The 24686-nt window shown below is 39.6% G+C and overlaps 1 protein-coding gene across 3 annotated transcripts in view; it reads right to left on the bottom strand.

Annotated features, from left to right (window-relative positions):
• Positions 1-385: 385 nt before the first annotated feature.
• The window catches only part of LOC123955434 (zinc finger protein 37A-like), a 34214-nt gene continuing 9913 nt past the window's right edge, over positions 386-24686 (bottom strand). For all 3 annotated transcript variants that reach the window (XM_046027478.1, XM_046027477.1, XM_046027476.1), the window contains 2 exons: positions 24389-24484; positions 386-5934 (listed from right to left, as the gene is read on the bottom strand). In XM_046027478.1, coding sequence (XP_045883434.1) covers positions 4481-5934; positions 24389-24484 — 1550 coding nt within the window. In that variant the 3' untranslated portion in view covers positions 386-4480. The remainder of the gene's footprint in view (positions 5935-24388; positions 24485-24686) is intronic.

Genomic DNA, 24686 nt, shown 5'->3' on the forward strand with positions numbered 1-24686 from the left:
ATCAATTTATTTTCTATTTGTAGTTTATATATAGAAACAATTTTTCTACAGTGAGTTTGCTGATTCATTTCTGATAACATCTCCACAGATTTTTTTGCACATTTCTATGCAATGATACCACTTACCACTGAGTTATGCTTCAAGTTTCCCAGTTTTATTCCTTGAATTTCTTTTTCCTTTTTGTTTTACTGATGAGCTAGAGAATTCAGTCCTATGTTAAACAGAAGTGGTAACAAGCATTCTTGTCTGATTAATATTTACCTTCTTAGTATGATGTTTGCTGTGTATCGGTTTCCTTGTTTTGTTTTGAAGATTTTATTTATTCATTTGAAGGGAGAGGGACAGGGAGTACACAAGAGGGAAGAGGGGGAGGCAGAGGGAAAAACAGACTCCCCGCTGAGCTGGGAGCCAGATATGGGGCTCGATCCCAGGACCTGGGGATCATGACCTGACCACCTGAGCCACCCAGGCACCCCGGTTTCCTTGTTTTTGATGAGCTTTCCTTCCATTCCTAGTTTTGTTTTTAGCCACAAATGGGTGTAAAGTTTTATCAAATACATTTTCTGCATCTGTTGAAATAAGTGACTTCACTTACTTTTTCTACTGATGTAACTTAAACTTTTATATATTTATTCTGAAATAGTTTCACACTTAGAAAACTCACAAGCACAACACCAAAAAAACTCTCATGTCACCTTCACTCAGATTCCCCTAACTGCACTGCACCTCCTCCCTCTGTCCCTTACAAGCCTGCACTCACACACACGAATTAGTCTTTCTCTAGAGCATCTGAAAATAAACTGCAGACACAAGGCTCCATTACCACTACCCAATCCAGTGTGTAGCTTCCACAACAATAACCTACAGAACCACCCAACAATCGTCCAAGGCAGGAGATAAACACTGATAAACACCACCATTCAAGCCATACACTGAATTTTGCCAACTGTTCTAACAATATCTATTCTTCCTTTTTGTTATTTTAAAATACCTTCAGTCTTGGAGTGCCCGCATGGCTCTGCCGGTTCAGAGTCTAACTCTTGGTTTTGGCTCAGGTCATGATCTCAGCGTCCTGAAATCAAACTCCACATGGGGCTCTCCGCTCAGCAGGAAGTCTGCCCCTCCCCCTATTTACCTGCTCACTCACTTTCTCTAAAATAAATAAATAGATCAGTCTTCTCCATCTGGAGCGGTTTTCATGCCACTCACATTTCGAAAGACTATAGGCTTTGCATTCAGTAAAATAACCTTTCAAATGGGTTCACCTGATATCTCCTCCTGAACAAACACAGGTCACACTTTCTTGGCAAAAACAGCACACAGATGATGCAGGCTCTTCTCAGCGCATCCCATGAGGGAACACATCATGTTGACCTGTCCTACTCCACTGGGAAGGTGAACTTTGATCACCCAATCATGTTGGTATCTGCCGGGTTTAATCATAAAATCACCACATTCACCTTTGCAGCTGATTAGTATTTTGTGGGGAGATACTTGAACATTATGCCAATACCCTATTCTTTCTCAAACCTCTACCCACAAACCCTATCCTATGTTGGCAACTACCTCCTAAATCAACCACCACGTTGATGGCTGCCGAATGGTATTTTCCTACTTCCATTATTCTCCTTCTATTAACTGGCATTCTTATGTAAAGAAAAGTTTTCCCTTCTCATCCATGAATTTACTCATTTATTTACATCACTATAAATTAATGAATTCCCATTTTATTAAGTCTCTTGTGTTCTGATTCTATCGTTATTTTGATGTTCCAACTGTCTCAAATTTGGCCAGTGGAATCTGTCCAAGATGGTTCTTTTGTCTCCAAGATTCTTCGAACATTTTCTGTCTGGTAGCTAAGATGATTCAAGTTCATCTATTTCTTCCTATCTCTGACCTTGAATCAGTCATCACTCCAGAGACTTGGTTCCTTTTTGGGTGGAGGACAGCATTTAGAAGTGAGTAACCTGGCACTTCGTGTGCTGCTTCTGGGGTGTCACAGTGTGCAGGCCCTCTCAGCAGACAGAGCCATAAAACACACACACATACACAATTCTATGAGTTACATTCCAATCCAACACTCTGGTGTTTTCTAACTTTCCCCTTCTCCATTTTTATGAAAGCCTTCTCCAATCTGTTTCCCATCATCCTCAACACATTTTCTTATTTGCTCAATGTTAAATATTTCAGCCATGCTGATCATCTTTTCCAGCGGCCCTCTATGCTCTGATGCAAGTGGGTACCTCACCACAATACCTTTCTCATTCCCCACAGCAGGCCTGTTCTGACTTCCATTCTAGGAAGGGAAGGCAGCAAAGAAATATAGAAATCACAAGGGAGAAAAGAGAATGTGAGAGGAAGAACTGGCCAAACTGATTTCATTTTAAATATTAAATCCTTGACTCCTCTAATAAACATTACTTGGTCCATGGATATGACTGGATTTTTTTTTAAATTTAGGATTATGCGTTTAATTCATAAAATACTGGTAACTTTACTTTCCTGAAAGGTCTATTACAGATTTTGGTATCAAGGTTGTACTCAGCTCTCAAAATGAATTAGTAAAGTTCCATCTTCCTTTCTCTGGAAAAGTTCATAAAAGCTTGGTATTCTCTCCTTCTTAAATATTTGGAATAACTGCAGCAAGGCCATCTGTTCTAACAGTTTTTCTTTTGGGGCAGGTTTTGCTTTTGTTCTTTTTTTTTTTTTAATACAGGTATCATTTGCAGTTGCAATAAGGTACAATCTACCTTTGGTATAAACTTGCTTTTACTGATCGCATGCTATTCTCAGTAAGGGCCCATCCTACAGGCAATTCCCAAATTCTAATCATATTTTCTCAGTACTGAAAAAAAAAAATCTACTTTCAGCTTCACTTTTCAGTCTCCTGCCCTGTGCTGAGTCAGTCTTCTAAAAATTTCTTGGAAAACCGGTTATGTGTCTGATCTCTAATGTTTAAGAATTTTTCACTCCAGCCTTGACTGCCAAAAGTACCGTTGGCTTCTGGTCTTTGTCCTCCTACAGTGTTTCAGCCTTCACCTGAGCCACGCTCAGTACTCAGGTTCCTCCGTGTGGCCAGACCTGGCAAGTGCTCCCAGGTGAAACAGCTGCATTTTGCCCATGTACTCTCTGATTCACTCCTCTCCTGAATTTTACTGCTAGTCCTCTTTGCTTCTGCAGCAATAGGCTGCATTCAAATAGATGCTTTTTGTGAAGTTTTTCTAGTTGTTCTCAGTTAGTACACTGATCTGCTACAAGCTCCTATAACCTACCCCTGAGTATTATCTACTTGTGCTTTTTTAAAGCTCTATATTTAAGAATGTACTTTCATATATAAGTGTTTCGCTCTGTTGAAATCGATACATCACATATGAAAGGTGTTAAGTACAGGAAGAAATACAGTTGCGTACCGTAAGTCACTCACAACAGGATGACACCTGCCAGGGCAGAAAACACCTATGTGCCACACGCACTTCTACAGTCACTAAGCTGCCTGCATAGCAACTCACCTTTCCCCTTTGATTCACTCTTCCAGAATGAGCCACTCAAAATCAGTCTGCCCCAGAATTACTAAAACATCCTGCTAGCAAGCTCCTCTTACATGTGTCATGAGATCCAGAAGCTCTCTCTCTTTTACCTGGACATCAGAAAGTCCTTTTGATGAATCCTCTTGCTAAAAATCTCCTCTCATCTTGCATATGACTGAGCAGTAAACCTCTGATGTGCTTACAACTGCTGGTCCCAGTGTGGTGTGTTTTCACATCTAATACCTTTTGTTTGTTTTTTTTTTTAATTTCAGTGTACCAGAATTCATTGTGTATGCACCACACCCAGTGTCACATCTAATACCTTAAACAGGGGAACAGACCTGGCAATGGGCCAAAGTGTATCTTAACAAAAATAAAATGCTATTTCTAAATGAAAATGTTCTCTGTATTTCCTAAATTGCTAGAAACCCTTCAATTCAAAATCTGATGGATAAGCGTAGATTTTAACTTAAAGCTTCCACATGGTTAATATGTTTTCTCTAGTAACTTCCAACATCCAGCAGATGCTACATCAAGAATGTCACACAAGTCTAATAAAATATCACCTCATAGAAAATGCCTCCCTATAGTGTCCTACAATTTGTGCATTTTCTAAAGCCTGTGGAGTAAAATCTTCTCTACCTTATGAATGCTGATAGAGGTTTCTAACTTACGTGCTTTCTTTGATGTTTAGTGAGGTGTGGCTTTGGGCAAAAGGTTCCCTATATTCATTCACCAATAGGTCTCCTCCACTGAGTCTTCTCATATACTGTACAGTTCAAATTCCAACACAAAAGTTTTCTATATTCTATAGCCTCATATCATTCATTCTCTCCCCTCTGTAAGTTCTCTGCTATATTGTGAGAACTGACTTTAGACCAAAGATGTTCTCAAAAATGATTTTATCAATGGATTTTTCTCCCCTTGTGTTCTTTTTCTATAAACTCTTAACTTCACCCAGAGTGACTTCCCTCATTTATTACATTTATAGAGTTTCTCCCCAAATGTGTTCGTTGATGTACAGTAAGTTTAGACTTCACATAAAATGATTTTCTACAAACATTACATTGATAGGGTTTTTCCCCCGTGTGTGTTCGATGATGTGCAATGAGTTTTGACTTTACACAGAATGATTTTCCACATTCATTACATTCATAAGGTTTCTGTCTTATGTGAGTCCTCTGATGAACAATAAGGGCTGACTTCTGACGGAAATTTTTCCCACATTCAGTACACCCAAAAGGTTTCTCCCCTGTGTGTCTTCTCTGATGTTCTGTGAAACCCGAGTAGTAGCAAAAAAATTTTCCACATTCAATACATTCATAGGGTTTCTCACCTGTGTGAGTTCTCAGATGCTTGGTAAGAGTTGACTTCTCAGAGAAGGATTTTCCACATTCATTACATTCGTAAGGTTTTTCCCCTGTGTGAGTTCTTTGATGTTTAATGAGGTCTGATTTTCTGAGAAAGGCCTTCCTACATTCATAACACTCATAGGGCTTCTCCCCTGTGTGTGTTTTTTGGTGTACAGTAAGGACGGACTTAAATGAGAAGGCTTTCCCACATTCACGACATTCATATGGTTTCTCCCCTGTGTGTGTTCTCCGATGTTGAGTAAGAGTAGACTTTTCACTGAAGGATTTCCCACATTCCTGACATTCAAAAGGTTTCTCCCCTGTGTGAATTCTCTGGTGTTTAATAAGGTCTGAATTCTTGTAGAAAATTTTCCCACATTCAGGACATTCACAAGATTTTTCCCCTGTGTGTGTTCTCTGATGTCTTGTGTGGGCTGACTTCTGGTTGAAGGTTTTTCCACATTCATGACATTCATAAGGTTTTCCTCCTGTGTCTGTTCTCTGCTGTACACCAAAAACTAACTTTTCACTGAAAAACGTTCCACATTCATTATATTCAAGTATATTGTCAATTGAGTGGGTTCTCTGAATTGGAATCAGGTTTGACTTCTGGCTGAAAGGCTGAACACTCTGATGGTCATAGAGAATGGATTCCTCAAAGAAATCTTCTCTGCATTCATTGAATTCACAGTGATTCTCTCTTGGATGTGTTCTCTGATGAGCAATGAGAGATGACATATCACCGAAGATCTTCCCATATTCAGTGTACTCACAAGTATTCTTTCCTGTGTAAGCTTTCTTATGTACAACAAAGAGTGCATTCTCATGGAAAGCTTTCCTACATTCACTATATTCAAAAGGCTGCTCCAAAATTTGAATTTTCTGATGGTGAACAAAGTCTTCATTAAGGTAGAGGCCATTCCCATTTTTATTATATTCATAAGGTATCTCTTCAGAATGAATTCTTTCATACTTATCATTATGGAGCCAATTTATACCTTTGTTAAACCCACTGAACTTCTTTCTTGAATAGTTTCTACTGTTATTAATTAATTCTGAAATATAAATAGAGTGACAAGGAAGATTAGTTGACAAGGATATGTAGGAGAAACAGAATTAGTTAGGTTCTGGGGAGTAGACAAGCTTAGTTCATTATTGCCTCATGTCTTGATTATGACAACAGTATACACACTTCCCATCTCATCTCTCTTTTCTATTCTGCACACTAGCAACAAATCAAACTTCTAAGAACTCTAATTCAAAAGGGAACAGTACTATAACCCAATCTCTAATATCTTTAATTCTGTTTCTAGCTCTGATGCACTAGGAATAAAAACACACAACAATACAGCAAAAACAATGAGTGGTCAAGCCATCCTTGCCATAGGATCAGATTTACAGCTCCTTTGATTATGGTATTTTTCCCTTTATTCCATCAGAGTTGTTCAAGAGTGGACTTCTGACCATCAGACCCCCTTCCAGTGTCTTCTGGCTTTCCCACAACCAAATCTCATCTGATTTAACATTAGCCTTCAATCCTGCATGTGTATGTATGTATATACATACACACATACATGTTATGCTTTTATATAAATATTTTATATAAATATTTTATATATAATTTACATAAATATGCTTATAGATAAGAAAGCCTACAATTCTAAACTTGATCCTAAAACTTTCATTTACCTGTACATTAATATTTTTTGGTTATGTATACCTGTCTTTACTTCTCTGTCACCTATAATACTATATTTGTAATGATGTATCATACAATTCTATCAAATGTCAATACTAATACTACTGAGTCCAATAACCTAAGAACTAACAATATTTTTTTAAAGGTATCACACTGAAGCAAACAACCTGTATTCAGATTAGAACCAAGCCATCAATTTACAAATCTAGAATGAATGTCTTTTATTCTTATAAGCCCAGCTGTTTGTCCCATAATTTTTTCATTCTCATCCATAATCTTATAATCTTATACTCAAGTTGTTTCATTCTGTTAGAGCTTACAGTCCAATAATGTTTTTAAAAAGTTGTTTTCCAAATCCACCCAACACTTTCAGCTTCTTTTGCCAAAAAAGAAAGAAAGAAAGACCAACCTATAACATGGACACACATTTCTCCAAAGAAAACACATAAATGGTCAACAGACACATGAAAAGATACTCATCACTCATCATCAGGGAACTGCAAATCAAAACCACAATGAGAGATCACCTCACAACAGTCTGACTGGCTAGTATAAAAAACACAGGAAACAACACGTGTTGCAAGGATGTGGAGAAAAAGGAACCCTCATGTACTACTGGTGAGAATGCGAACTAGTGTAGCCACTGTGGAAAACAATATGGAGGGTCCTCAAAAAGTTAAAAACAGAACTACCCTATGACCCAACAACTGCACCACTGAGTATTTACCCTATGAATACAAGCACACTAGTTCAAGAGATGCATGTACTCTTATGTTTATAACAGCACTATTTACAATAGTCAAATTATGATGGCAGCCCAAGTGTCCATCAACTGACAAATGGATAAAGATGTGGTGTATACATACATACACAATGCAATATTACTCAGCCATAAAAATGAAAGCTTGCCATTTGCAATGACATCATACTGAAAGATTTAGTGGTTTAATGTCTGTACTTTAAAAAAATATATTTCTGTAAAAACCAGGAAATATGGTAAAATGCTAATGAAAGATTTTTTAAAAGCATGTATAAATTTAATATTCATATTAATGTTAGTTTTATGAAAATAAATATTTAAATGTTATTAAGAATTCTATATAAACCCCATCAAAAGTGTCCTGTTCCTCCTAACACTTGCTGTGTATGAGGAAGATGAAACAAGAATGATAACAAGACATGATTTTTCAGTCTCTATGTCAATGTATACCTCACAACTCAGAGTCTAATGCTTGACGAACTGGCATGTATGTTTACAAAGAGTTTGTGGTGATGACCTTCTGAATTATTATGAAAATCTGGCTCTATGTGGCTGCATGGTCAAGCAAAATCGTTAATAATGTGTTATTCTGGATTATTAAAGAGTGAAACCAAGATCTGTCTCTTTGAAAGAGCAAAATCCTGGGGGTTAGAGAAGTCTCGTAAAATACTAGTACCTAACTATATGACCAGGAATTAACTTCCTGATGGACAGACATCGAAGGAGAAGTGAGCTAAAGTATTCAATGAGCTTGTCTTGGTAAAGGAAATTTGGGATAAAAATTATAAAACATACGTAATGAAAACAAGAAGTCATTACTTGCTGTCATGCACTGTTTCCATACCCTTTGTTGTTTCAGTTTCTCGTTTATAACCTCCATATTTCCTACTGTACTTTCAACATTATCTTTTCTACCTGTTTTTTTCAAATTGTGTTTTGATTACTGCAGTGATTTTATTCTTTTTTTTCCAGTCATTTCCTGTGATTATAACATGGCTCATAATACAACTTCTTGCAGTCTTATCTCTTTTAGAATGTCTTATCTCTTTAAGAATGTCTTATTTGCCTATTTTATGCTCTTGCACACCCAAAGCCATTATTTCATTGTTAATTTATAGTAAAAACTAGTGACAATATTTAGGCATTACATGACAACATTTTTCAGGTGAATTACCACTTGCTTATCCTGTCTTCTCCTGTTTCCTGTAATAACTTCAAATATATCTTGTGACGGCTGTTGTTGTTATTATTATTATTATTTTAATTCCTGAGCACTAAAGGAGGTGAGTTTTCCTGATCCAGGCTTTCCCACGGGGTGAACAGAGAACCGTATTCCAAATTGGCAAGAATATTTAACAAGGGCACTGCATCCTATCCTCAATCTTTACTATTCTTCAGCTGAGAGAAGTCTTTTTAGTTTTTTCAAGTATAAAGTGTTTTTCATTTTCTACTACTTCATAGATGGACTGACTGCAGATTTCCAACACAGCCTGTGCCTGCGAGTCCTCCTTCTACCCCATCCCTCTGCTCCTCAGGAAGCAAGCCAGTACAGAGATCCACCACCACCATGCAAGTCCTTCCTGCTGTTCTAAGAGATCAGGTTTGACAATGTGAGGTTCCACCTTCGGAAGTAGCAGCTCTGAAATCTGCAGCTCGGCACACACCTCCAGCTGGTATTTCACTGCTATTGGCAACCCCTCCCCTTGTTGTGTCATTTAACTTTCTTCTCCTTCTTTCAAAAGTGGGGTTTGATTTGCATCTGTTAGTTGTTCTTGTATTCCTTTCCTAAGAAGTCAAGGTTAAAATGCCAACTTTATGTTTCCATCTTCACACCTGAGGTCCATTTACTTCTCCTTGAAATACATTCTTTTCTTGGCCTCCAGAATATCAGATTCTCTCAACTTTAGTCCATCCTCACAGATTCCTCCGACTGTCCTCACCACTCAGTCCCCCTCATCTTCATCATTTCTAAACCCCTAAACCTTGTGGGGCCCCAGGATTCAGCCATAAAACCATGTCTCTCCTTTATTTATACTCACAAGCAAGAAGATCTCGTATAGCTCCCATGACTTTGAACATCTTCACACTGCTGGTGTCCACACTTACATACTGTTACACATAGTTTAACCTCTGAAAGACTAAAAATTTTCTGAAAGAATATATAACTAAAAACTAACATAGGCAAAAGAGTGTGATTTTTTTAAAAAATTCAAAAGGAGTTGTGAAATGAATAAAAGAAGAAAGAAGACATGGTAGATAAAGAAAAGAAATAGCAAGACTGCAGGCTTAAGTCCAATTATACCAGTAAACATAAATGGACTAACTAATCTAAATAAGAAACTTTATTTTTCTTTAAAGATTTTATTTATTTATTTGACAGACAGAGATCACAAGTAGGCAGAGAGGCAGGCAGAGAGACAGAGGAGGAAGCAGGCTCCCTGCTGAGCAGAGAGCCCAATGCAGGGCTCAATCCCAGGACCCTGGGATCATGACCTGAGCTGAAGGCAGAGGCTTTAACCTACTGAGCCACCCAGGCGCCCCTAAATAATAAACTTTAAATGTCAGACTAGATTTAGTAAACAACTACTGCTTTCAGTTTATAAAAGATACACTTTAAATATAACAGCACACTTTAAATATAAGAGCACGGTAAGGCTGACAGTAAAGAATACAAAAGAACATACCATGAAAACTCTAAAGAATGCTGCTGTAACAACGCTAATACCAAAATCAGTCTTAAAGGCAAAAGCATTACTGCATATATGGAGACAGGCACTGCATAATGATTGAAGAGTCCATTAAAAAACGGGATATTAAAAAAAAAAACCAAAAACAACAAGATGTAACAACCCTAAATTTCCATCTGCCGAATTAATACAGCCTCAAGAAATATCACAGTTGGAGATTTTAAAACACCTTTCTTAGTATCTGATAGGACAGCAGACAAAAGACAATCAGAATACAGAAGACCTGAAAAAATACCAGTACAGAACATTATACAAAACAATTACAGACTATACCTTCTTCTCAAGTGTGCACAGAACATTTATGAAAACGGACAGTATTGACAAATTTCAAGCAACTGAAATTATTTCAAGAAACTGAAATTCTCTGTATTTAGTTAGAACTCAAGAACTGAAGGATAACTAGAAAAAATGATTTTAGAAGCAACTCACTTCTCAACAGCCTACGGGTCACAAAAGAAATTCTGAAGGTGGGGGCAACCTAAAAGAAATGCCCACGGCAGGCCTGCAGCCTCAGCTCTGCCCCAGCCAGGGTCCACACAGCTGTGACTGTGAACCTGCCAATGCTAAATTAGCTGTTAGGAGTTGCTACAAAATATGCACTAAGAGAAAAAAAAAAAAAAAGGAATTTTTTAAAACAGCGTTGTATTGTTTTGTGGCTACTACACCCAAATACGTGGTAGAAGAGAATATGGCGTAAGTCCTAAAGACAATGATCCCCATCGAGGAAAGAAGGTGAGGAATTTTTTTTTAAGATTTTATTTGTTTGAGAGAGAGAGCACACACGCACAAGCGGGGGGGGGGGGTGGCAGAGGAAGAGGGAGAAGCAGGATCCCCGCTGAGCAGGGAGCCAGACACAGGGCTTGATCCCAGGACCCTGAGATCATGACCTGAGCCACCCAGGCGCCCCTATGGGTGAGGATTTAGTGTCTCTGTCCAGAAACTTACAATACTGAAGGTGGAGCAAGCCTCCATGACTGAGATTTTGCCTAAGAGAGGGAGTGTGCAAAGGAGAGAACATGACTAGGGAGGCAGTGTCCAAAAAGAGACTTTGGAAGCTGTCTTTTGGAAAAGTCATTTTGAGCTTGCTAATGAGCTCTTGTTAAAATCTGATGCTCAGGGGCGCCTGGGTGGCTCAGTGGGTTAAAGCCTCTGCCTTCAGCTTGGGTCATGGTCTCAGGGTCCTGGGATTGAGCTCCGCATCGGGCTCTCTGCTCACAAGGGAGCCTGCTTCCTCGTCTCTCTCTGCCTGCCTCTCCGCCTACTTGTGATCTCTGTCAAAAAAAAAAAAAAAAAAAAAAAAAAATCTGATGCTTAATCCACTGGAGACTGATGATGGGTCCCTAGCCTGCCGAACCCATTTTTTGGGTGGATCAATTTGGAATCTACCACGGGCAAGGTGAAAAAGACTTCTTACAATGAAACCCTGCAAGAAAGGCTTTGCTGGTAGCTCTCCAAAGCCTGGAGTCACAGAGGTTTTTCCTAGCTGCCTGCTCTGCTGTAACCTTCAGCTCTGCCAAGCAGATGAGGTCAACTTGTTCAGTGGCAGAATGCTGTGACTATGATGATGTTGGAAGCCAGTCCTGTGGTGCTGTGAGCTATGGAAACACCATGGATCCTGGCCGAACCATCCAGGTCATTACCATGGGGAGGGCTAGCTCTGATGCAAGGACCTGCGCACAACCCAGACCACGGAAGCAGACTGTATTCTGACCTCAGGATTCCTGTGGAAGGTACAAGGTGGTGGGGCAGTGAATCAAACCTCAATTTTAACTTCCTCTAGAGATATCTCACCACTGTCGACTTTCCAAGAATGAGCAAGAATGAGTCTATTTGTGCCACTTCCTTCCTGGCACTCACACCTCAGCAAAGCAGACTATTAAATGCAGCTATCCTCAAAAAGGGATGGTCTCAAGTCTATTCACTGGGTATGATTAGGAAAAGGAGGATGCATGTGTGGGAGTGGTGGTAGTATATGTTTATTTTGAAAATTCTGAAAATTCAAGATCTCACCCGAACACTCCCCCGGACATGACATATCTCTTTCTCCTGTCAGCAACTCCAGGCCAAGAGGATGGCCAAAAAAGTTTCAAGGATTAGAATTAATTCTGTTTAAACTGTGTAAAAATGTTTTTCTTTTAAAGGGCTTTGGTCTCCCTTGCACTCAGACCCTCGAGATGAAAGTTCTGGTTGAGATAGAGATGACTGGAAAAACATGAAGTTACAGTTACCGATAAGATACACAGATTTTGGGGCACCTGGGTGGCTCAGTTGTTAAGCGTCTGCCTTCGGCTCAGGTCAGGTTCCCTGCTCGGCAGGAAGCCTGCTTCCCCCTCTCCGACTCACCCTGCTTGTGTTCCCTCTCCGGCTGTCTCTCTATCAAATAAATAAAACCTTTTTTTTTTTTTAAGATTTTATTTATTTATTTGACATACAGAGACCACAAGTAGGAAGAGAGGCAGGCAGAGAGAGAGAGGGAAGCAGGCTTCCTGCTGAGCAGTGAGCTCGATGTGGGGCTTGATCCCGGGACCCTGGGATCATGACCTGAGCTGAAGGCAGAGGCTTTAACCCACTGAGCCACCCAGGCGCCCCTCAAATAAATAAAATCTTAAAAAGAAAAAAAGATACACAGATTTTTAACAATGGAAGTAAAGCAAAAACTCTGACACCTGGGGGAAGTGAACCTTTATAACAACATGGGGACAGAGTCGTTGTTCATCTTTGTCCTTCCAACCTATCCTTGGAGCTCTCCCAGAGGAGAAATGCCTCTGCTGCTCTCCCTAACTGCCATCCATACTGCTTCACCCAGCTACAAACTGCAGTGGATCCCAGGCATTCAAACTGGCAGCTGCTTCTCTCATGCATGCTTGATGCTCTGATCAAAAAACAGAAGATAACAGTCTCTACCTTTTCCCTGCGGAACACCTCGAGGCGTCATGCACACCACAGAGAACTGGGGCAGCGGGAATGGATCATGGACAAGTGGGACTGTTTGGAACTGACTGACTTAAAGCAGTTCCTCTGAAGAGACGACAAAATCAAAGATTTGGACTGGCTGGGGTGGGGATTCTAAAGCTCACCATATGGTGAGCAGTCATGCTAGGAGCCGGGTTTGGGGCAGGGTGGGGAGTACTCCTAACAACTGAAAGATCTTTCTTTCCAGGTGTATCCTCTGTGATTGTGCTTTTGTGTGTGCATGTGTGAAAATCAGGCACTAATTTGCAATCTAAGTGTGATCTGCAACCAGGGGTGATTATCAGAAGCTTTCAAGTATTTGAGGAAATACCCAGTACTGCAACAGACCTCGGACATGCCCTCTGGGAGCAGGTTGACCTATACTACGGTTATTAGAAATTGGTACAGAATCTGTTCCTGTCTTGAGCTGAAATGCTTCATGACCCTGCCTCAGCCTGGAAGACATTCAAGTCAGCTTCAACTGGCTGGCCAGAGCTGTATGGGTAACAGAATGTGCCACAGACTTCTTCCTTGTAAGCCAAGGCAAAGTCTGGGCAAAATGCTAAGACAAACTGCTGGCCCTGGTTTGGCGCCCTGGGCCAGGTAAAAAGGCTAACAGAAATACCTGAAGAGCATCTAGCTTTCTAAGACACATCTTGGTGGTTAAAGACTAAACCAAAATGACTGAGGAGTGGCATGTACACAGAAAAACTGGCCAGAAATCGGAAATAAAATGAGTGGTTGTGTGGGGCTGTAGGGAAAATAAGTTTTATGTTTCTGCACAGTTAGGACTTTTTAAGCAAGTTTAAATAAAACTTGGAGCTTAAGGTAAAAGAATGAGACTTGGAAAGTAATTTATGACTAATTAGATAGGGACAAACTCCAGAGAGACTCACATTTCAGTGAGGGTACCAGAACCAGGAGCCCTGGTGACATCCTGGGCATAAGGTTGGAGACACTGGTCTTCTCTCTCCTCTGAAGAAATTTACTCATAGTCCAAAGGGTAAAGTGTGAACTCAGGATCCTTTCCAAGGGAGCAAAGGTTTTCCTCCCTCCTTTTAAGATGGTAGGGGGACAACTAACTCTCTCTTCTATAGAAACACCCAGATTTGTTTTATCAGTATTTTTCACCCAAAACACCAACTTTGTATATATGTGTAGAGCACCTGATTTCTGTCTCATTGCTCCAAGAGTAAGGAACTGAGGTACACTGGAACCACAAAGTTGTTACTTAGTTTTAAGTAAATACTAATTCATCTGTTCTCTTCCAGAAATCTCATGTGTTGTACTTATGGTAAAATTAACAAAGATAAATACTAAAAATTTAACAGTCTGAAATTTAAAATATCCACCAAAAGATAACCTCAGACCCCAGAAACTTCACAGGTGAAATCTTCGAAACATTAAAGAATAACATAATCTCACATATCATCATCCACGGAATAGAAAAGTCTGAAATGGGGGCGCCTGGGTGGCTCAGTGGATTAAGCCGCTGCCTTCAGCTCGGGTCATGATCTCAGGGTCCTGGGATCGAGCCCCGCGTTGGGCTCTCTGCTCCGCAGGGAGCCTGCTTCCTCCTCTCTCTCTGCCTGCCTCTCTGCCTACTTGTGATCTCTCTCTCTGTCAAATAAATGAATAAAATCTTTAAAAAAAAAAAAAAAAAAAAAAAAAAAAAAAAAAAAGAAAAGTCTGAAATGCTGCTCAACTCATCTTATGGAGGTAGTACAACCTTTCTTTTTTAAGATTCTATTTATTTATTTATTTGACAGAGAGAGACACAGTGAGAGAGGGAACACAAGCAGAGGTGGTGGGAGAGGAAAAAGCAGGCTTCCCGCTGAGCAGGGAGCCCCATGTGGGGCTCGATCCCAGGACCCTGGGATCATGACCTGAGCTGAAGGCAGACACTTAACGACTGAGCCAACCAGGTGCCCCCAAAAGTAGAACAGTCTTCAATCCCAAATCTGAAAACATTACAACAAAGGTTAATTACAGGATAATAGGTCTCATGAGCAGACACATACAGAAAAATCCTACATAAACTAGTAAAAAGCCAAATTCAGAGATTATGAGAGCAAAATACATTATGACGGAGAATGTATTCCAGACATATCAGGTTGGCTTAACGCTGGAAAATTAATCAAGATTACTCACCATATTAACAGAATAAATATGAAAAATCATGATCATCTCAATATATGCAGAGAAAACTTTTGACAAAATACTCATTCATGATTCAAAAAAAAACCAGTAAGGGGGAGTACTTCAGTGGCACAGTCGCAGTCACTTAAACATCGGACTTGGTGTTGGCTCAGGTTGTGATCTCAGGGTTGTGAGATCCAGCTCCGTGTTGGGCTCCCTGCTCAGCGCGGAGTCTGCTTAAGACACTCTCACTCCCTTTCCCCACCATGCAGGTGCTCGCGCTCTCGCTCTCTCTCTCTAGAATAAATAAATCTTTAAAAACAAAAATCCAGGGCGCCCAGGTGGCTCAGTGGGTTAAGCCTCTGCCTTCGGCTCAGGTCATGATCTCAGGGTCCTGGGATCGAGCCCCACATCGGGCTCTCTGCTCAGCACAGAGTCTGCTTCACCCCTCTCTCTCTGCCTGCCTCTCTGCCTACTTCTAATCTCCATCTGTCAAATAAATACATAAAATCTTTAAAATAAATAAATAGGGATGAGGAGTCAAGACAGCGGAGAAGTAGCAGGCTGAGACTACATCAGGTAGCAGGAGATAAGCTAGATACCTTTTCTAAACATTGCAAACACCTACAAATCCAACAGGAGATCAAAGAGAAGAAGAACAGCAATTTTAGAAAGAGAAAATCAACCACTTTCTGAAAGGTAGGACTGGTGGATAAGTGAATCCAAAACGACGGGAAGATACACTGCAGGGGCAGGGGCCGGCTCCCCACAAGTGGCGGAGCAACGGAGCACAAAATCAGGACTTTTAAAAGTCTGTTCCACTGAGGGACATTGCTCCAAAGGCTAAACCGGGGTGAAGCCCACATGGGGTCAGCATGGCCCCAGGTCCCGCAGGGTCACAGAAGGATCGGGGGTGTCGGAGTGTTGCAGAGCTCGCAGGTATTAGAACGGGGAAGCTGGCTACAGAGACAGAGCCGAGGAGTGAGCTCTCAGCTCGGGGTTACCTTGAACCAGTCGCAGGCTGGGTGAGCTCAGAGCGCAGCTGGAGGCTGGGGATACGGGAGTGATTGGGCGCTGTTCTCTGGGGGCGCACTGAGGAGTGGGGCCCCAGGCTCTCGGCTCCTCCGGGCCAGAGACTGGGAGGTTGCCATTTTCATTCCCGTCCTCCAGAACTCTACAGAAAGCATTCAGGGAACAGAAGCTCCCAAAAGCGAACCCGAGCAGATTACTTAGCCCGGTCCTTGGTAAAGGCGGTGCAATTCCGCCTCTGGCAAAGACACTTGACAGTCACTACCACAGGCCGCTCCCCCAGAAAATCAACAAGAAATCCAGCCAGGAACAAGTTCACCTACCAAGGAGAGCAGGTTCAATACCAAGGACAGCAGCAAAATTCCAGAGGAGGAGAAAGCAAAGGACAGAACTCATGGCTTTCTCCCCATGATTCTTTAGTCTTGCGGTTAATTTAATTTTTTTTTCATTTTTTTTCTTCTTCTGCTAAATTTTTTTTAACTTTTACCTTTTCTTTCTTAATGTTTTTTAACTAGTTTATCTAATATATATATTTCTTTCTTTCTGTTTTATATTTTTTCTTTATTTGTTTTCTTTTTTTAATTTTTTCGTTCTTTTCCTCAACCTTTTTGATCCCCTTTCTCCTCCCCCCACGATTTGGGGTCTCTTCTGATTTGATTAAAGCGTATTTTTCTGGGGTCTTTGCCACCTTTTTAGTATTTTACTTGCTCCTTCATATACTCTTATCTGGACAAAATGACAAGGCTGAAAAATTCACCACAAAAAAAAGAACAAGAGGCAGTACCGAAGGCTAGGAACATAATCAATACAGACATTGGTAATATGTCAGATCTAGAGTTCAGAATGACGATTCTGAAGGTTCTAGCCAAGCTCGAAAAAGGCATGGAAGATATGAGAAACCCTCTCTGGAGATATAAAAGCCCTTTCTGGAGAAATAAAGAACTAAAATCTAACCAAGTGGAAATCAAAAAAGCTATTAATGAGGTGCAATCAAAAATGGAGGCTCTCACTGCTAGGATAAATGAGGCAGAAGAAAGAATTAGTGATATAGAAGACCAAATGACAGAGAATAAAGAAGCCAAGCAAAAGAGGGACAAACAGCTACTGGAGCACGAGGGGAGAATTCGAGAGATAAGCGACACCATAAGACGAAACAACATTAGAATAATTGGGATTCCAGAAGAAGAAGAAAGAGAGAAGGGAGCAGAAGGTATATTGGAGAGAATTATTGGAATTTCCCTAATATGGCAAAGGGAACAAGCATCAAAATCCACGAAGTGCAGAGAACCCCCCCCTCAAAATCAACAAGAATAGGTCCACACCCCGTCACCTAATAGTAAAATTTACAAGTCTTAGTGACAAAGAGAAAATCCTGAAAGCAGCCCGGGAAAAGAAGTCTGTAACATACAATGGTAAAAATATTAGATTGGCAGCAGACTTATCCACAGAGACCTGGCAGGCCAGAAAGAGCTGGCATGATATATTCAGAGCACTAAATGAGAAAAACATGCAGCCGAGAATACTATATCCAGCTAGGCTATCACTGAAAATAGAAGGAGAGATTAAAAAAAAGCTTCCAGGACAAACAAAAACTGAAAGAATTTGCAAACACCAAACCAGCTCTACAGGAAATATTAAAAGGGGTCCTCTAAGCAAAGAGAGAGCCTAAAAGTAGTAGATCAGAAAGGAACAGAGACAATATACAGTAACAGTCACCTCACAGGCAATACAATGTACAATGGCACTAAATTCGTATCTCTCAATAGTTACCCTGAACGTATATGGGCTAAATGCCCCAATCAAAAGACACAGGGTATCAGAATGGATAAAAAAACAAAACCCATCAATATGTTGCCAACAAGAAACTCATTTTAGACGCGAAGACACCTCCAGATTTAAAGTGAGGGGGTGGAAAACAGTTTACCATGCTAATGGGCATCAGAAGAAAGCTGGGGTGGCAATCCTTATATCAGACAAATTAGATTTTAAGCCAAAGACTACAATAAGAAATGAGGAAAGACACTATATCATACTCAAAGGGTCTGTCCAACAAGATCTAACAATTTTAAATATCTATGCCCCTAACGTGGGAGCAGCCAACTATATAAACCAATTAATAACGAAATCACATCAATAAAGAGGGGACTTTAACATTCCCCTCACTGAAATGGACAGATCATCCAAGCAAAAGATCAACAAGGAAATAAAGGCCTTAAATGACACACTGGACCAGATGGACATCACAGATGTATTCAGAACATTTCATCCCAAAGCATCAGAATACACATTCTTCTCTACTGCACATGGAACAATCTCCAGAATAGATCACATCTTGGGTCCTAAATCAGGTCTCAACCGGTATCAAAAGACTAGGATCATTCCCTGCATATTTTCAGACCACAATGCTCTGAAGCTAGAATTCAATCACAAGAGGAAATTTGGAAAGAACCCAAATACATGGAGACTAAACAGCATCCTTCTAAAGAATGAATGGGTCAACCAGGAAATTAAAGAAGAATTGAAAAAATTCATGGAAACAAATGATAATGAAAACACAACGGTTCAAAATCTGTGAGACACAGCAAAAGTTGTCCTGAGAGGAAAATATATAGCGGTACAAGCCTTTCCCAAGAAACAAGAAAGGTCTCAAATACACAACCTAACCTTACACCTAAAGGAGCTGGAGAAAGAACAAGAAAGAAACCCTAAACCCAGCAGGAGAAGAGAAATCATAAAGATCAGAGCAGAAATCAATGAAATAGAAACCAAAAAAACAACAGAACAAATCAACGAAACTAGGAGCTGGTTCTTTGAAAGAATCAATAAGATTGATAAACCCCTGGCCAGACTTATCAAAAAGAAAAGAGAAAGGACCCAAATAAATAAAATCATGAATGAAAGAGGAGAGATCACAACTAACACCAAAGAAATACAGACAATTATAAGAACATACTATGAGCAACTCTACGCCAACAAATTGGACAATCTGGAAGAAATGGATGCATTCCTAGAGACATATAAACTACCACAACTGAACCAGGAAGAAATAGAAAACCTGAACAGGCCCATAACCAGTAAGGAGATTGAAACAGGCATCAAAAAATCTCCAAACAAACAAAAGCCCAGGGCCAGATGGCTTCCCAGGGGAATTCTACCAAACATTTAAAGAAGAATTAATTCCTATTCTCCTGAAACTGTTCCAAAAAATAGAAAAGGAAGGAAAACTTCCAAACTCATTTTATGAGGTCAGCATCACCTTGATCCCAAAACCAGACAAGAATTCCATCAAAAAAGAGAAATACAGACCAATATCCTTGATGAACACAGATGCGAAAATTCTCACCAAAATACTAGCCATAGGATCCAACAGTACATTAAAAGGATTATTCACCACCACCAAATGGGATTTATTCCAGGGCTGCAAGGTTGGTTCAACATCCGCAAATCAATCAGTGTGATACAACACATTAATAGAAGAAAGAACAAGAGCCATATGATACTCTCAACAGATGCTGAAAAAGCATTTGACAAAGTACAGCATCCCTTCCTGATCAAAACTCTTCAAAGTGTAGGGATAGAGGGCACATACCTCAATATTATCAAAGCCATCTATGAAAAAGCCACTGCAAATATTATTCTCAATGGAGAAAAACTGAAAGCTTTTCCGCTAAGGTCAGGAACACGGCAGGAATGTCCATTATCAACACTGCTATTCAACACAGTACTAAAAGTCCTAGCCTCAGCAATCAGACCACAAAAGGAAATTAAAGGCATCCAAATCGGCAAAGAAGAAGTCAAACTATCACTTTTTGCAGATGATATGATACTATATGTGGAAAACCCAAAAGGCTCCACTCCAAAACTGCTAGAACTGATACAGGAATTCAGTAAAGTATCAGGATAAAATGAATGCACAGAAATCAGTTGCATTTCTCTACAACAACAAGACAGAAAAAAGAGAAATGAAGGAGTCAATCCCATTTACAACTGCACCCAAAACTATAAGATACCTAGGAATAAACCTAACCAAAGAGGCTAAGAATCTATATGCAGAAAACTATAAAGTACTCATGAAAGAAATTGAGGAAGACACAAAGAAATGGAAAAATGTCCCATGCTCCTGGATTGGAAGAATAAATATTGTGAAAATGTCTATGCTACCTAGAGCAATCTACACATTTAATGCAATCCCTATCAAAATACCATCCATTTTTTTCAAAGAAATGGAACAAATAATCCTAAAATTTATATGGAACCAGAAAAGACCTCGAATAGCCAAAGGAATATTGAAAAAGAAAGCCAAAGTGGGTGGCATCACAATTCCGGACTTCAAGCTCTATTACAAAGCTGTCATCATCAAGACAGCATGGTACTGGCACAAAAACAGACACATAGATCCATTGGACAGAATAGAGAGCCCAGAAATAGACCCTCAACTCTATGGTCAACTAATCTTCAACAAAGCAGGAAAGAATGTCCAATGGAAAAAAGACAGCCTCTTCAATAAATGGTGCTGAGGAAATTGGACGGCCACATGCAGAAAAATGAAATTGGACCATTTCATTACACCACACATGAAAATAGACTCAAAATGGGTGAAGGACCTCAATGTGAGAAAGAAATCCATCAAAACCCTTGAGGAGAACGCAGGCAGCAAGCTCTTCGACCTCAGCCACAGCCACGTCTTCCTAGGAACATCGCCAAAGGCAAGGGAAGCAAGGGCAAAAATGAACTATTGGGATTTCATCAAAATCAAAAGCTTTTGCACAGCAAAGGAAATAGTTAACAAAACCAAAAGACAACTGACAGAATGGGAGAAGATATTTGCAAACGACATTTCAGATAAAGGGCTAGTGTCCAAAGTCTATAAGGAACTTAGCAAACTCAACAGCCAAAGAACAAATAATCCAATCATGAAATGGACAGAATACATGAACAGACATTTCTGCAAAGAAGACATCCAGATGGCCAACAGACACATGAAAAAGTGCTCCACATCACTCGGCATCAGGGAAATACAAATCAAAACCACAATGAGATATCACCTCACACTAGTCAGAATGGATAAAATTAACAAGTCAGGAAATGACAGACGCAGAGAAAGGGGAACCCTCCTACACTTTTGGTGGGAATGCAAGCTGGTGCAACCACTCTGGAAAACAGCATGGAGGTTCCTCAAAATGTTGAAAATAGAACTACCCTATGACCCAGCAATTGCACTACTGGGTATTTACCCTAAAGATACAAACGTAGTGATCCGAAGGGGCACGTGCACCCGAATGTTTATAGCAGCAATGTCTACAATAGCCAAACTATGGAAAGAACCTAGATGTCCATCAACAGATGAATGGATAAAGAAGATGTGGTATATATACACAATGGAATACTATGCAGCCATCCAAAGAAATGAAATCTTGCCATTTGCGACGACGTGGATGGAACTAGTGGGTATCATGCTTACTGAAATAAGTCAATCGGAGAAAGACAACTAGCATATGATCTCCCTGATATGAGGAAGTGGAGATGCAACATGGGGGGTTAGGGGGGTAGGAGAAGAATAAATGAAACAAGATGGGATTGGGAGGGAGACAAACCATAAGTGACTCTTAATCTCACAAAACAAACTGAGGGTTGCTGGGGGGGCATTGGAAGAGGGGGAGTGGGGTTATCGACATTGGGGAGGTTATGTGCTATGGTGAGTGATGTGAAGTGTGTAAACCTGGTGATTCACAGACCTGCACCCCTGGGGATAAAAATATATTATATGTTTATAAAAAAAATTAAAAATAAATAAAAAAAATTTTAAATAAAATAAAATTAAATAAATAAATAAAATAAAAACAAAACCCTCTTAGCAAACTAGGAATAGAAGAGAACTTCCTCAAAATGATAAGGCACATTTTTAGAAATCCTTCAGTTAAAATCAAGATTAATTCTAAAATACTCAACAGTTTCTTCCTGAAGTCAAAAACAAGGCAAAGATGTTCACCTTCACCACTTCTAAACAACATGCTATTGGCATTCTTAGCCAGTACAAAATTAGGAAGGAGAAATAAACTTGTCTTTATGCATAGACAACACAATTATTGATCTAAAAATTTTTAAAAAACTATAAAATAACTATCAGAATAAGTAAACTTAGCACGATTGCAGGATACAAAGCCAGTGTGTGAATACCAACAATTTTTCTATACACTAGAATTAGATGCCAATTCTCTCCAAAATGATCAATGTAACCCCAATAAAAGTCCTAAAAAAGGAGGTATAGGGGTATGGGTGGGTGGGTGTATTTGTGGAAACTGACAAGCTGATTCCAAAATTTATATGAAAATGTAAAAGTTCATAGTACCATAGCACTGTCCATAATATCTGGAAACATAGAAATTATTTTAATATATTTTGTGGATTAAGGATATTCTTGGCAACATTCTGTATTCATGCTATAGCCAAGCAACCTTGAAGAAAACGGCAAAGCTACAAGGCTAACACTGCCAGATGTCATGAGTTATAATTAAATTATAAAGATAAAAGATAATGGTATTGTCAAGGATATGGATAAATGGAACCTTTATAAGACAGCCAATAAGGGGGGCGCCTGGGTGGCTCAGTGGGTTAAAGCCTCTGCCTTCGGCTCAGGTCATGATCCCAGGGTTCTGGGATCGAGCCCCGCATCGGGCTCTCTGCTCTGCGGACAGCCTGCTTCCTCCTCTCTCTCTGCCTGCCTCTCTGCCTACTTGTGATCTTTGCTGTCAAATAAATAAATAAAATCTTTAAAAAAAAAAAAAAAAAAAAAGACAGCCAATAAGGGCACCTCGGTGGCTCCATTGGTTAAGCAACTGCCTTCAGCTCAGGTCATGATCCCAGACTCCTGGATCTAGTCCCACATCAGGCTCCCAGCTCCATGGGGAGTCTGCTTCTCCCTCTGACCTCCCCTCTCATGCTCTCTCACTCTGTCTCTCTCTCAAATAAATAATTTAAAAAAAAAAAAAAAAAAAAGACAGCCAATGGAACAAAACAGAAAGCCCAGAAACAAAACCACAAATATATGTTCACCTGATAAATGACAAAGATAAAACCATGATTCAGCAGGAGAAAGGACAGTCTTTTTAACTGTCATCAGAAGTCATCAAGAAAATGGTAAGACAAGGCTTATATAATTGAGAAAAGGTCCTGTCAATACATACATTTGCCAAAGATTCATATTTGGAATCTATTTTAAAACTTCTATAATTCAACAGAAAAAGACTAATGGTCCGATAAAATATAGGCAAAAGACCTGAACGGTTAACTTTGCTAAAGAAGACCCAAATAGCCAACAAACATATGAAAAGATGCTCAACATCAGTCATCAGAGAAATGGGAATTAAAGCCTAATGAGGTAACACAACAAAATGACTAAAATGGCTAAATTAGCCTGACAATACCAAGTGCTCACAACAATAATGGCAATTAAAGCTCTCATACATTGCTAGTGACAATACAATTTAGTACAACCTCTTCGGAAAATTATTTAAACTAAAAAGTGTTGTAAAGCTAAGTATGTGATCACTCTACCCAGCAAGTCCATTTCTGGTCACACATCTAACAGAAGAGTTTACGTCCTCCTCAGAAGGACACACATAATAATTTTTATAAATGTTTTTCAAAAACCTCCAACTCAACACAAGTATGTTTCAAAACAAATATGTTTCAAATATGTATCCTAAATGTTTCAATAACATAATAAAGACATAAACTCTCTGATAGCCACAGTGGAATGCTACACAGCAATATAAAGCAAAAAACCAATCATAAAGACAATGTGAATATTTCTCATAGACATAATACTGAATCAAAGCAGGCAGATACTATATACACACACACACACACTGTGTATACATATATTGTATATACACATATATATATAGTACATGTGTATACTTAAGATCTGTGTATTTAGCTCTATATAATTTATTTCTAAGGAGGAAAACAAAGATAACATTGTGTATAAAAGTGACACTGGGAGATACTGGATGATTGAGTGACACTGAATATTTGAGTCATGTCAACATGCTACTTTCAAAGGTCCAGAGCCTCTAAAAAGTGATTCTGAAAGACCATTTCAATGGCCTTAAAGCTCTGAACTAAGGCTTTGTGATCTAATTTCCTCCTAAACTCCATCTGGCTCATATGTACTCACTCACCCGGGTCGTTCTGGCTCAGGAACTCTTCCTCTAATATCCATGGCTCCTCTCCTTGCTCCAACTTGAGGATCACTTCTGGTTTAGGAATGGAATACCCTGTGAATAAGAAGTGTCTGATTTGGGACAAACTGGATGAGTTTCAGGGCCTCTGAAGGTGGAGGACATTATAACTCAAAGACTATACAATTTAAAAAAATTAATCCCTGTTATGAGGGAAAAGAAAATCCCTTTGGATAATCAAAAGGTCAACCTTGACCTCCAAATTTCAAAACTAAATATTATATTCCAAAAACTCTGC

This window comes from Meles meles, chromosome 13, assembly GCF_922984935.1.
Source record: "Meles meles chromosome 13, mMelMel3.1 paternal haplotype, whole genome shotgun sequence".
In the NCBI taxonomy this organism is placed as follows: Eukaryota; Metazoa; Chordata; class Mammalia; order Carnivora; family Mustelidae; genus Meles; species Meles meles.